Source organism: Martes martes, assembly GCF_963455335.1.
Source record: "Martes martes genome assembly, chromosome: 10".
In the NCBI taxonomy this organism is placed as follows: Eukaryota; Metazoa; Chordata; class Mammalia; order Carnivora; family Mustelidae; genus Martes; species Martes martes.
The window spans coordinates 44309202-44322548 of NC_137898.1; the positions used below are offsets into that span (position 1 = coordinate 44309202).

Genomic DNA, 13347 nt, shown 5'->3' on the forward strand with positions numbered 1-13347 from the left:
TAAGGCAAATAAGGATAACATCTGCATATAGGTTGGTTATAAGTATTTACGGATGTCTGTTTGTGTAAGATCCATATTTACCTCAGTATATTTTACTTAACCACCATTCCTGAAAGAAAAAACAATGTAAAATTATTTGCTGTCTCAAAATAAATTATTTTTTACTATGATATAATAGCTGCCTTGTAGGCATATGTTATAATTCCAGTCACTGATAGCATTTCCTTTCCTCCCGTGTGGAAAGGAGGAAGATGGTCAGAAAGACTCTCCTCGGGTTTATAACACTTTTTAGAGCCATCAAAAAGTAGTTGAATCATCAGCATTGAGTAATTATATTTCAGAGTGGGCCAGTAGTTATGCAAATAGTGGATTTTCTCTTAATGAATTCAGCAAAAGCAATCGATTAATTCATCCATTAGAGTCTGTGGTTTTGAAAGGCCAGGGTGCAAGTATCCATAAAGGAGTCTCAGGTTTTATTTCTTTTTAAGTTGATACATGGCTTCTCTTTACTGAAATTTAACAGTGGGTACCTGAGTTGTATTGGCGGGGGCCATGGGGTCACATTTTCTCCTTGGGTTTTGTTTGTTGTTTCCTTTAATTGGTCTTTCTTAAATTAGTTTTTTTAACCAGTTCCATTTTAAAATAAGATTTTGTCTTTGCTGATGAAATTTTTAAATTTAGTGTCACTATTTGATTATGTGGCTAATTATTAATTGGAAGAGTACCATAAATGGGAGAAGTAGAGATTTCATCCCAGATGGTACTGCTTTAGAGAGAGATAAGAATATACAAAATTCTGAGCTCTGTTGAGGAATTAAGACACTTTTAAAGCTCAAACTTTTAATAATTTTGTCTCAAGCTTTAAGGTTTTTCTTCTTAGCTAGAGAGTAGTAGATGATATTTTACTCATGCTATGTTTAAGTTTCAAAATATTTTTAAATACCTCTTATCTGCTGGATGATCTAAAAAGCAGTTCACATGTGTTATTTCATTGGCCATACTTCAGAGGAACAGGTGAAGAGAGAAATGCTTAGGACAAAAAATCTTAAACCCATTTTTATTCCAGTGTTATCTTTTTAATGCATAGCATGTTGTATTTGTAGTCATGTTCCTTCTTCAGTTCCAATGCTGTGCCCCTAAAAGTGACAATGCTGAATGCTGATCCAATGGGGGAAGAAATTAATGTCATGTTTAAGGTGAGCAAAATCAGGTTACTTTGTTTTTCTTTTCTTTTCTTTTTTTAAAGATTTTATTTATTTGAGACAGAGAGAGAGCACAAGCCGAAGGGAGTGCCAGAGGCAAAGGGAGAGGCAGACTTCCCGCTGAGCAGGGAGCCCAGTGCAGGTCCATCCTGGGATCATGACCTGAGCTAAAGGCAGACACATAACCGACTGAGCCACCCAAGCACCCGAAGGTTACGCTGTTTTTAAGTGGTAATTTAAAAATTACTTTCTCAGGGTGCCTGGGTGTCTCAGTGGGTTAAGCCTCTGCCTTCAGCTCCGGTCATGATCTCCAGGTCCTGGGATCAAGCCCCTCATCGGGCTCCCTGCTTGGCGGGGAGCCTGGTTCCCCCACCCCCTCTGCCTACTTGTGATCTCTGTCTGTCAAATAAATAAATAAAATCTTTATAAAATAAAAAATAATAAAAATTACTTTCTCAAGTTCCTTTTCCAAATTGCAAATGTAATTTTATTTAATATTTAATTAAATTGAATAATTATGGGGCGCCTGGGTGGCTCAGTGGGTTAAAGCCTCTGCCTTCAGCTCAGGTCATGATCTCAGGGTCCTGGGATCGAGCCCCATATCGGGCTCTCTGCTCGGCAGCGAGCCTGCTTCCTCCTCTCTCCCTCTCTGCCTGCCTCTCTGCCTACTTGTGATCTCTGTCTGTCAAATAAATAAATAAAATCTTTAAAAAAAATTGAATCATTATGTGAAAAGTTATTACTGATATAAACTGTTCTCAAACAGATTTGGGAACAAATGCAGCCCTGAGCTACAGCTGCTACCTATGGCCATAACTTTAGCAGATAATGCCTTTCACACAGATTATGGTGTGAACGGTACCCCCTAGAGTTGTGCAGCGTGAAACTGCAAAACCATGAGCAATGGCATTGGTTTTTGGAAACATAAAACATACCTGTGGGAAGCAGCAGGAGTGGAATACTGCAAGAGTAATCTATTACCACAGCTCTGTGTGTTGTGATCATAATTTGTATATTTTTAAGGAAGAATGGAGAGTTTTAGTTAATTCGGTGAGTTCAGTTAGTGCAAACTCATATATATACACATATATATATATGATGGTTCAAGAGAAGCTATCTTTATGAATATAAACGTATATATTTATATGTATGTATGTTCTATATATATGTGTGTGTATATATATAGAGAACAAGTTCTCATAACTCAAATCTGGTTTTGGACTATGTTTTACTAATATATTTGCCTTTTCCTAAAATAGTACCATCCGAGTACAGAAATTTTATATATTAAGTTTTAATACTTGTTAGGGCTAATCTCCCCTCATTTTTTTTTCATAATTTTCTTAATTGGTCTCAAAAAATGTATTCATTGTTATATGTTTTAAAGTTATTTTATCCAACTTAAAAAAGAAAATGATAAATTGATGTGGTTCCAGTTAGATTTCATTCATTTTGGGAGGGTTAACTCTTTCCACTTTTTTTTTTTCTTTCCACTTTTTTAAGTAAACTTTTAGTTTGACATAATTATAGATTCAGTCTGTTGTAAGAAATTATACAGAGATCCTAAGTATCCTTTACCCAGTTTCCCTCTGTAACATCTTGCAAAACTATCCTACATTGTCACAATGAGGCTATTGGCAATGATACAGTCAAGGTAAGGAATATTTTGATCATGACAAAGATCCTCCATTTTGCCCTTTTAAAAAATTGAGTATGATTCACATACCACAAAATCTAACCTTTAAAAAAGTGTAGTGTCCAAGAAACTGAGACGTGAAGAGGTTAAGTAATTTCCTCTGGAATACTAAAGAAAAATAAAAGGCAGTTCTGTTTCATCTCATTCTTCATTCTTTCCACCATTCCCCCTGTCTTTTACAGCATGTAACGTAGTAAGTCTTTTGGAAAGGTACACGTTTCATTTTATTTCCTTGATTTCAAGGTTGGTGAAGATCTTCGGCAAGATATGTTAGCTTTACAGATGATAAAGATTATGGACAAGATCTGGCTTAAAGAAGGATTAGATCTGAGGATGGTAATTTTCAAATGTCTGTCAACTGGCAGAGATCGAGGTAAGTCTGTCAGCTCTGTCTTGGTGTCTTATTATTTCTTCTCTGTGAACTTAGCTCAGAGTATACCTGTCCTGTGGGAGTCCTGATGCTGGTACACTATGATCTCAGTTGTTTCTTACTTTAATTTAGTGTTACTGTACTGATTTATTTGCTTATAATTTTTTTTTTAAGATTTTATTTATTTATTTGACAGACAGATCACAGGTAGGCAAGAGAGGCAGGCAGAGAGAGAAGGGAGGAAGCAGGCTCCCTGCTGAGCAGAAAGCCCGATGTGGGGCTCGATCCCAGGACCCTGGGATCATGACCTGAGCCGAAGGCAGCGGCTTTAACCCACTGAGCCACCCAGGCGCCCCTATTTGTTTATAATTAAATAACTCATTGAGTAGCTCTAATAAATGCTTTGCAGTAACCAGAGGTTCCCATTGATTGACTAAATGAGGACTTATAGTCTTTAGCTGTTAACTTAAAATTAAGGTGTCTTAAGTTAAACCAATTTTGATTTAATTTCTGCAAAATAAAATAATGGTTTCAAGATTTTTTTCTACTTTAGCACAGGCTTCATCTTACTATTTTATTGCATAAGTTTTCTTCCTTACCACATATGTTCAGTGTGAATAATAAAAGCACTACACCCAGAAATGTTGTGATAATTAAAAGGTAATGAATGTGAAACACCCAGCATGTGACATGTATTAGGTTCTCAGTAATTGTAGCCATTGTCATTATTCTTATTCAACAAATGTTTGTGTTGATGTGCCAGCTACAAGATGCTAATAACATGTAGCATTTATATTTAGAAGGAAGCAGTTTAAAGACCTACAAAGTAATTTGAAGATGCTTTAATAAGCTAAAAGCTCTAAGAGAATTTTTTAAAGATTTTATTTATTTATTTATTTATCAGAGAGAGAGAGAGAGAGAGAGAGAGAGAGAAAGAGCACAGGCAGAGGGAGAAGCAGACTCCTCACTGAGCAAGGAGCCCGATGCAGGACTCTGTCCCAGGACCCTGGGATCTCATGACCTGAGCCAAAGGCAGAAACTTAACTGTCTGAGTCACCCAGGAATTCCTAAAATCTCTAAGAGAATTAACAGAGGCAGTGCTCTAGGGTTTTAAAGGAGGGAAAGATCATTTATAGTTGGTGGAAATGAGAAATGCTTCTCAGATTCTGATCATAGACACTAGAAAGTCACCTGAACAATTATCTAGTCATCCTTATGATATTTGCCATTCACGTGATGCTTAAATGCCTATACTGAAGGAAATTTACTGCATTTCAATGTAGTCTATCCTATTCTGGATAACTCTGATGGCTGTAGAGTTTTTTCTTACATTCTAATGAATGGGAACTGACTCCTAATGTCTTCTATCCATCAGTTCCAGTTCTCTTTATAGACTGTAATATAATAAGTCTTTGTGATGATGAATATTGTGGCCTCAGATCCTGAGTTCCACATTCTTCAGCCATTTGTCATATATGACTTTAGATTACCTTATTATCTGATTATTCACATTGTAAAGGCTCAAGTGATCCAGTCTCTGAGAATGGCACCTGAGTTTTATAGAATGCAAAATAGGCAAAGTATTGCACATGCAGAACTTATTCACAAATAAAACCATCATACTAGCTAGCTCCTGCTTAATCATGTCTTGGCCATTTTGTACTTGTACATTTTGTATCTTAGACCCAAGTATAGGACCTTACCTATTAACTTTCTTGTTATTATTGGATCCATTACTTTTCAGCCACTTAGATTCTTTTTAAAATCTTAGTTTTGTTATCTGTTGTTGAACCTCTTAATTTCTGTCATGAACTGATTTGAAGAATATATATTCTGTAGCTTCTGCAAAGTCATTAAAAAAAGTGTTTACTAAAAAAAAAAAAAAAAAAAAGTGTTTACTAAGGGAGGACCAAGGACCAACCCATGTGTCGTATCACCAGAGACATGAGATTTCCTGTCAGGTGATTGCTAAATCTTTAGGTACTGTGGCGTACCTGTGTGGCTCAATTGGTTAAGCATCTGCCTTTAGCTCAGGTCATGATCCCAGACTCCTGGGATCGAGTCCCACATCGGGCTCCCTGCTCACTGGGGAGCCTGCTTCTCCATCTTCCTGATGCTTCCCCTTCTTGTGCTTAGTCTCTCTCTCTGTCAAATAAATAAATAAAATCTTTAAAAAAATATCTTTAGGTACTGTATTTTACTTGGGTACTTGTCTACTTCATTGTGTTATCAACTGTTCCACATTTCTCCATTTTATCCATTAGGACAGTATGAGAGCCTTATCACTTTCCTTTCTCAGTTTAGAATGTACAAGCTTTATTTATTTATTTGACAGAGAGAAACACAGTGAGAGAGGGAACACAGAAGAGGGAGTGGGAGAGGGCTCCGCAGGGAGCCTGATGGGGGCCTCAGTTCCAGGACTCTGGGATCATGACCTGAGCCGAAGGCAGACGCTTAACGACTGAGCCACCCAGGCATCCCTACAAACTTTATCTTGTCAAAAAGAAAATCAGGTTAATTTAAGAATTCTTGCTGGTTGGGGATACCTGGATGGCTCAGTCGGTTGGGCCTTTGACTCTTGGTTTCAGCTCAGGTCATGATCTCGAGTTGTGGGATGGAGCCCCACATCAGGCTCTGCACTCAGCAGGAAGTCTGCTTGAACATTCTTTCTCTCTGCCCCTCTCCCCACTCACTTGCATGCAGTCTCTTGCTCTCACCTTCTAAAATAAATAAAACATTAAGAATTCTTGCTGGTTAAAAAAAATTGTTGTTTTTCATAAGTTGTAAATGGAAGTTATTTTACTAAGATTCCTCAAGGAGAGCCTACCATTTCATTAAGTTACCTTTCTGTCACCACACTTACTTCATATAGTTGCACTTCCTCTTTCTTCTTATGGAATTCCATGTAACTTTAGAGGCAATCAGATTCCTCTTGTTTTTTATGTTGTTTCTAACTGATCATTAAGTACTTACTTTGTGTCTTACCCTGGTCTAAGCTTTTCATTTGTGTTATCTCACAAGTACCTTTATTTTCCAAATGAAATCACATCCATATCCTCTGTGAAGTTTTTACTGGTATTTCAGTGTTTCTAGTAATCCCTCACTTTTTCAGACTCAACAGTTGTCTTTAAATATTCATGAGACCTTTACTGGTGTATCTTCCCCCCACCCTGGATGCTTGATTTTAAGTTATCTCAGGGTAGGGATCATATCTTACATAGTGAGTAGTACATTGTATATTTTATGAACTTTGGTCCATTGTTTTAGCACGTAGTGATTTATATGTATGTATATATGGTTATGAAATTAGAAATTTATATGTATATTAAAATTTGATTAAACATAGTCATAGAATCAAGGTGCAGGTACTCATTGAAAAAATATCTCAGTGTGAACTATTAACTAGATGATACACTTCTTTTGGGATGGTCTGAAGGCCTTGGCCAACTTGGTTTTTTCCAGTCCTTTGTCTGAAGCAGGTCTCTGTGTCCATATCTTTTGACACCAGTGCGTCTCCTTGATTTTGAAAATACATAAAACTAGATTTTATTTATTTTTTTGACAGAGAGATAGAGAGCACAAGTAGGCAGAGAGGCAGGTAGTGGGAAAGGGAGAAGCAGGCTCTCCGCTGAGCAGGAAGCCCGATGCAGGGTTTGATCCCAGGACCCTGGGATCATGACCTGAGCCGAAGGCAGCTGCTTAACTGACTGAGCCACCCAGGTGCCCCAATAAAACTGATTTTTTAATTATAAGAATAATACATGCATATAGTAAATGTAGCAGGTAGTAGAATTTATTTGAAAGAGAGCACCAGTGCCGGGGGGAGGCGGTAGGGGGCCAAGGGTCAGAGGGAGAGGGAGAAGCAGGCTCCCTGCTGAATTCAGTTTTAGGACCCCAAGATCATGACCTGAGCCAAAAGCAGACACTTAACCAACTAAGCCACCCAGGTGCCCCAGTCTTTCTTTTAAGCGCAAAATGACAATTCTCTATCTGGATTTTTTTTTTTTTTAAGATTTTATTTATTTATTGACAGAGAGAGAGAGAGATCACAAGTAGGCAGAGAGACAGGCAGAGAGAGAGGGGGAAGCGGGCTCCCCACCGAGCAGAGAGCCCAATGGCAGGGCTCGATCCCAGGACCCTGAGATTATTCTAAGCCAAAGGCAGAGGCTTAACCCACTGAGCCACCCAGGCACCCCTCTATCTGGATTTTGTATTTAAAGCATATTTTTTAGTATAAGCACATAAAGATCTACATCATTGTATTCCCTTACATAGATGTGCCATAATTTATTTGATACTTGTTTTAAAAGTGAGAAAATAAAAAATGATTTGCCCAGCCAAGCATTTACATTTCATTTAGGAAGACAGAACACATACTTAAGACTTACACATGTCTGGGGCGCCTGGGTGGCTCAGTGGGTTAAAGCCTCTGCCTTCGGCTCAGGTCATGATCCCAGGGTCCTGGGATCGAGCCCCACATCGGGCTCTCTGCTCAGCAGGGAGCCTGCTTCCTCCTCTCTCTCTGCCTGCTTCTCTGCCTACTTGTGATCTCTGTCAAATAAATAAATACAATCTTTAAAAAAAAATGTTTAAAAAAAAAGACTTACACATGTCATAAGGACAATCTTAATCTATTCTTCCCTTTGAAAGGGCTTAGTATGCTCTGAAACACTCCATCATTGCCCAAATACATGATCAGAGTAAGTTTATTAACTAAGTAACTTTATTAACTAGGTCAATATCATGTAGTTAGTAATTAAAATTATTATTCTTGGTGGAGGGTATAGCACACGGTTGTACAGATCATGGAGCCTCAAATTCGAATTCAATTGTTATATTTTGGGTACTTCTGAAAATAAAAAATTATTTTGATTGCTCAGATTTTTTACCATGGGCTGCCAGACTTGATTTTTTAAAAATAATTCCTAACTGATATCTTATGTCAAAGATTGAAAGCTATAAATTTTTTAAAGGCTTTTGGGGAGATATTTTTGCATAGCCTAATGTTTTGTTGTTAAAGGTATGGTGGAGCTAGTTCCTGCTTCAGATACCCTCAGGAAAATCCAAGTGGAATATGGTGTGACTGGATCCTTTAAAGATAAACCACTTGCAGAGTGGTTGAGGAAATACAATCCTTCTGAAGAGGAATATGAAAAGGTGATTGGCAAGTCTCCTTATTCCAGATAACTTTATCACAAATGTATTACATAGGTTATAAGTGTTTTTCATTTTCCAGCTCTGGTGACTAGCCATGTAGTCTAAGTTGTGAAAGCAATGACTTTCTCTAAGTTTAAACAAAAAAAAAAGTTATATATACATATGTTTCTATATAAACAGTGCATCTAATGGTAAGAATCTGAGTGAAACCAATGCTAAATTACCCCCAAAATATTCCAGGCGTGCATTTAGAGGCCAGCAAAACAGGTATTTTTATGACCCAGAATGTTCACATTTCACAAAGATCTTGGGACAAGTTATGAAAATGAGTAAGAGTGGCTCCATGTGTGTAAGTGTGGAGTTGAGAGGAAAATTATGGGCCAGACTCTCTGAGCTTGAACTTAGGTTCCAAGTCATCAGGTATTGAGCCTTGGGCAAATTATTAACCTCTTCTGTGCTTCAGTAACCTGGGATATGAAATAGTATACGTTACGGTATTATAGTACTTTTTTTGGTAATATAGTGCATATTATGGCTGTAAAAAAATAATAGCATTACAAGGCTATTGTGAGAGTTAGATGAGTTTATAAAGAAAGCCCTACACAGAGTAAATTCTGTACTTGATAGCTGTTACTATTAGAGGTGCCAATTTTTTGTTTTAGCATACTTTTGAATTCTATAACAGGAAAGGAACTCTTTAGGGCGGCTGAGTTGCTCAGTCGGTAGTGTATGACTTATTTTTCTTTATAGACAGAGTGCGTGTGAGCACATCAGTGGGAGGAGGGGCAAAGGGAGAAGGAGAGAGAGAATCTTTAAGCAGACTCCCCACTTCATGGAGCTGAATGCAGGGCGCAGTCCCACCACCCATGAGATCATGACCTAAGCTAAAACCAAGAGTTGTACACTTAACCGGCTGAACCAGACAGGTGCCCCATGACCTTAGGGTTGTGAGTTCAAGCCCCGTGTCAGTGAGGGCTGGGGGATGTAGAGTTTACTTAAGAAAAAAAAAAGGTGGGGGGGGGAGGGAAAGGGAAATCTCTTAGGACATAAGGACCTGTAGTGATCCTAAACTGCCTAAGAAAGACTCAAGAACACTTTCTTTTTTATTTATTTTTTTATTTATTTGACAGATCACAAGTAGGCAGAGAGAGAGAGAGAGAGGAGAAAGCAGGCTCCCTGCTGAGCAGAGAGCCTGATGTGGGACTCGATCCCAGGACCCTGAGATCATGACCTGAGTCGAAGGCAGAGGCTTATTAACCCACTGAGCCACCCAGGCACCCTCAAGAACATTTTCAATGGCAATGTAAAGAGATCTCAGTTTTATTTTTTTTTTAAATTTTTTTTAAATTTATTTATTTGACAGAGAGAGACCACAGTAGACAGAGAGGCAGGCAGAGAGAAAGGGAGAGGGATGCAGGCTCCCTGCTGAGCAGAGAGCCCGACGCGGGACTCAATCCCAGGACCCTGAGATCATGACCTGAGCCGAAGGCAGCGGCTCAACCCACTGAACCACCCAGGCGCCCCCACTGAGCCACCCAGGCGCCCCAGAGATCTGTTTTAATGTCATTTGCCTGCCTCCTTTATGTCAGGTCATTAACGTATCACATTTACAGATAAATACAAATTCTATTTGTTGACCTAAGAAGGTAGAGGAATTTAGCTCTTTGTTTAAGATCACTTCCTTTTCTTGTGGTGTGGGGAAAGCAGTGCAACAGAAGCTGATACTTTATAGTAATGTTGGCTCTTTTGTGGTTCTGGGGAAGTGGTTTGACACAAAATAATTGTCAAGTAATATACACCGAGTGCCTTTTATGCATTTGACTCTTAATGTACTTTACATAGAGGAGTCACACTGCTTGGGGTGAACCTTGGGTCTGCCTCTTAACAATTATGTGTTCTTGGGCAAAGAACTTCCATGTTTCAGTTTCCCTCATACGTAAAATGACAATCATAATCATACCTATGTCATATAGTGTGCGTGTGTGTGTGTGTGTGTAGGTTTGTAGGTGTGTAGGAAGAGTAGTGTAGTGACTGGTTTGTGTAAGTGCTGTGTAAACCTTGGCTCTTTACCATCATCAGTTATGATTTCTGGGGAGTTATGAAATAACCACATGGACATGTAGAGCCATATGACTGCGCTATTCAGAAATTTCGTTCCCTGAGGATAAACTAAATGCACATGCTTTAGATAAAAGTACTCACTATATACATCTTGATGCATCCTTCTGTGTGATACTATGTTAGTAATTTAATCCCCAGGGCAGGTAAGACTGAAGTGAAAGATCTCCAGCTTTGAAAAACTTGCAGATGACATAAGGAGTCAACAAAACATATTAAGTATATTATTGTATGTTTAAAGATACAAGCTGACTTTCTTCATACGTGACCTCCCTATAAGCCAGAAAGGGGAAAAATATTCTTTTATTCAGATTAATCTTTGTCACAATGTTACCACCACTTGTACTAAACAGTAGAGCCTGTGAGGAGCAGAGTCCCACGAAGATGATTCTTAAAAGATGTTTAAAGGCAGCACGTACCCCAAGTAGGAAATGGCAGTTTCTCTGCCTGTTAAAGGACAATAGATGGAGAGATAGGACAGTAACCACCTTTAGAAGGGGGTTTTTGTTTTTGAAATATGACAAGGCTGACTTGTTATCATAACCTAGTTTATAAGGTGTTGAAAAAGTGAATCACGATAGTGTTTTCAAAGGGTGATGAATTACTTTAATCTTTATAACCTGCCTCCTTTAAAAATAATTTTTTTTCTAAAATAATTCTATATCTTTATTATAGGCTTCAGAGAATTTTATCTATTCTTGTGCTGGATGCTGTGTAGCCACCTATGTCCTGGGCATCTGTGATCGACACAATGATAATATAATGCTTCGAAGCACAGGACACATGTTTCACATTGACTTTGGAAAGTTTTTGGGCCATGCACAGATGTTTGGTAGCTTCAAAAGGTACTCACATTGTTACTGTTGCTGAAGAAAAGAGGGGCGCATTTTTTTTTTTTTTTAAATCAAGTACCGGGCGCCTGGGTGGCTCAGTGGGTTAAGCCTCTGCCTTCGGCTCAAGTCATGATCTCAGGGTCCTGGGATCGAGTCCCGCATCAGGCTCTCTGCTCTGCAGGGAGCCTGCTTCCTCCTCCTCTCTCTCTCTGCCTGCCGCTCTGCCTACTTGTGATCTCTCTGTCAAATAAATTTAAAAAAAAAAAAATTTGTTAAATCAGGTACCCTGAGGGGCGCCCGGCTGACCCAATCAGTAGGGCTTGCAACTTTTGGTCTCAGGGTTGTGAGTTCAAGCCCCACTTTGGGTGGAGCCTACCTTTAAAAAACAAAAACAAGAAAAACAAGTACTCTAGGTAATTCTGAAGCAGATTTCCACATTGTGGACCACTTTTCAAAAGGTATTAATACAATAATCAGTATCTGTCCACATGTGTATGTATATCTGGAAGAGTTTCAGTAATTTTACTTGAAGGAAAAAGAAATCGACTTTTCTTACCACACAGTGGTTAAGTTTTTGATGGTTTTAATGTCAACCGCTTTACAATCTTAAGTATTCCTTTTCTGTCCACTTTTTTCTTCCCAAGAAAACTGAGACTGTTGGTTTCCTTTCTTAGATTAATTCAAGAGGTCGATGACTTCAAGTTCTGTCATTTCAAGTAATCAAAATGTTTCCATTTTGATAGGATCAGAATTTTACTTAAGATTGATATCTGTGTATATTTTGATGAACCTTTCTTTTGACACATTCAGCGAAACATTGATTTTAATTAGTAAACACAACTTATTTTATTTTACAGATTTTATTTATTTATTTGACAGAGACCACAAGCAGGGTAGAGCTGGGGAGCGGCAGGGGGAGAGAGAAGCAGATTCTATGCCAAGCAGGGAGCCCGATGCAGGGCTCAATCCCAGGACCCTGGGATCATGACCCAAGCCAAGGGCAGACTCTTTAACTGACTGAGCCACCCAGGTGCCCCTGGACACAACTTATTTTAAAAGAAAGGCACTTTTCCACAAATGAATGTCCCCCAAACTTGCTTCTTTTCTTGTTGTCTTGTAGCTCTCATTGAATATGACTAGGGATTAAAAAAAGATCCTAACAAATGACTTGACCGTGTAGTAGATAAAAATGAGTCTGTCTCTCTCCCTGTGTGTGTGTGTGTGTGTGTTTAGTAACATTTGTTGGAATAAATTAAGGTGTATTTAACTACTTAGTGGTACCTATTAGGAATGTTCCCATTTGTATGATGGCAATGAGTGCCGAATTTTTCTCTCTGTATGTTTGTAACTACTGTTTGATCTCTATTTGAGTGTGTGAGTTTATAAATATCATCTTGGAAAAAATTCATATATGTGTTCTATCTAAATAATGAGATTGATTATATGATGGTTTTTCTGAAAAATGCAAATTTATAAGTTTTAATGCAGATTCAAACCTGCCTGATTCTTAATTTCCCAGTTGGAAATTGCTCCGGCTCAGGTATCTTAGTTCAATAACCAGGTGGTGACAAAAGCAGTATTTGAATATCTTCTGTAAATATTACTTTGTGTTGTGTACTTTCTTTTTAAATAGGGATCGGGCTCCTTTTGTGCTTACCTCTGATATGGCATATGTCATTAATGGGGGTGAAAAGCCTACCATTCGTTTCCAGTTGTTTGTGGACCTCTGCTGTCAAGCCTACAACTTAATAAGAAAGCAGACAAACCTCTTTCTTAACCTTCTTTCACTGGTAACTGTGTTCTTTTACAAGCCCTTAATTAATTTACATTAATGCTCTGTTTCAATAGCTAAAGAAGGATATTTTGGAATAAAATTTACCATAGTTTCAAATGTCAGAAATATTGTTACCAAAATATTCAAAAATTGCCAGACATCATTTATATAAAATACAAAACATAACTCACATCTGC

The 13347-nt window shown here is 38.3% G+C and overlaps 1 protein-coding gene across 1 annotated transcript in view; it reads left to right on the forward strand.

Annotated features, from left to right (window-relative positions):
- The window catches only part of PIK3C2A (phosphatidylinositol-4-phosphate 3-kinase catalytic subunit type 2 alpha), a 98477-nt gene that overhangs the window by 74342 nt on the left and 10788 nt on the right, over positions 1-13347 (forward strand). Inside the window, exons 21-25 of the mRNA XM_080815469.1 lie at positions 1104-1196; positions 3142-3271; positions 8289-8425; positions 11219-11388; positions 13010-13166. Of these exons, the coding sequence (XP_080671595.1) occupies positions 1104-1196; positions 3142-3271; positions 8289-8425; positions 11219-11388; positions 13010-13166 (687 nt within the window). The remainder of the gene's footprint in view (positions 1-1103; positions 1197-3141; positions 3272-8288; positions 8426-11218; positions 11389-13009; positions 13167-13347) is intronic.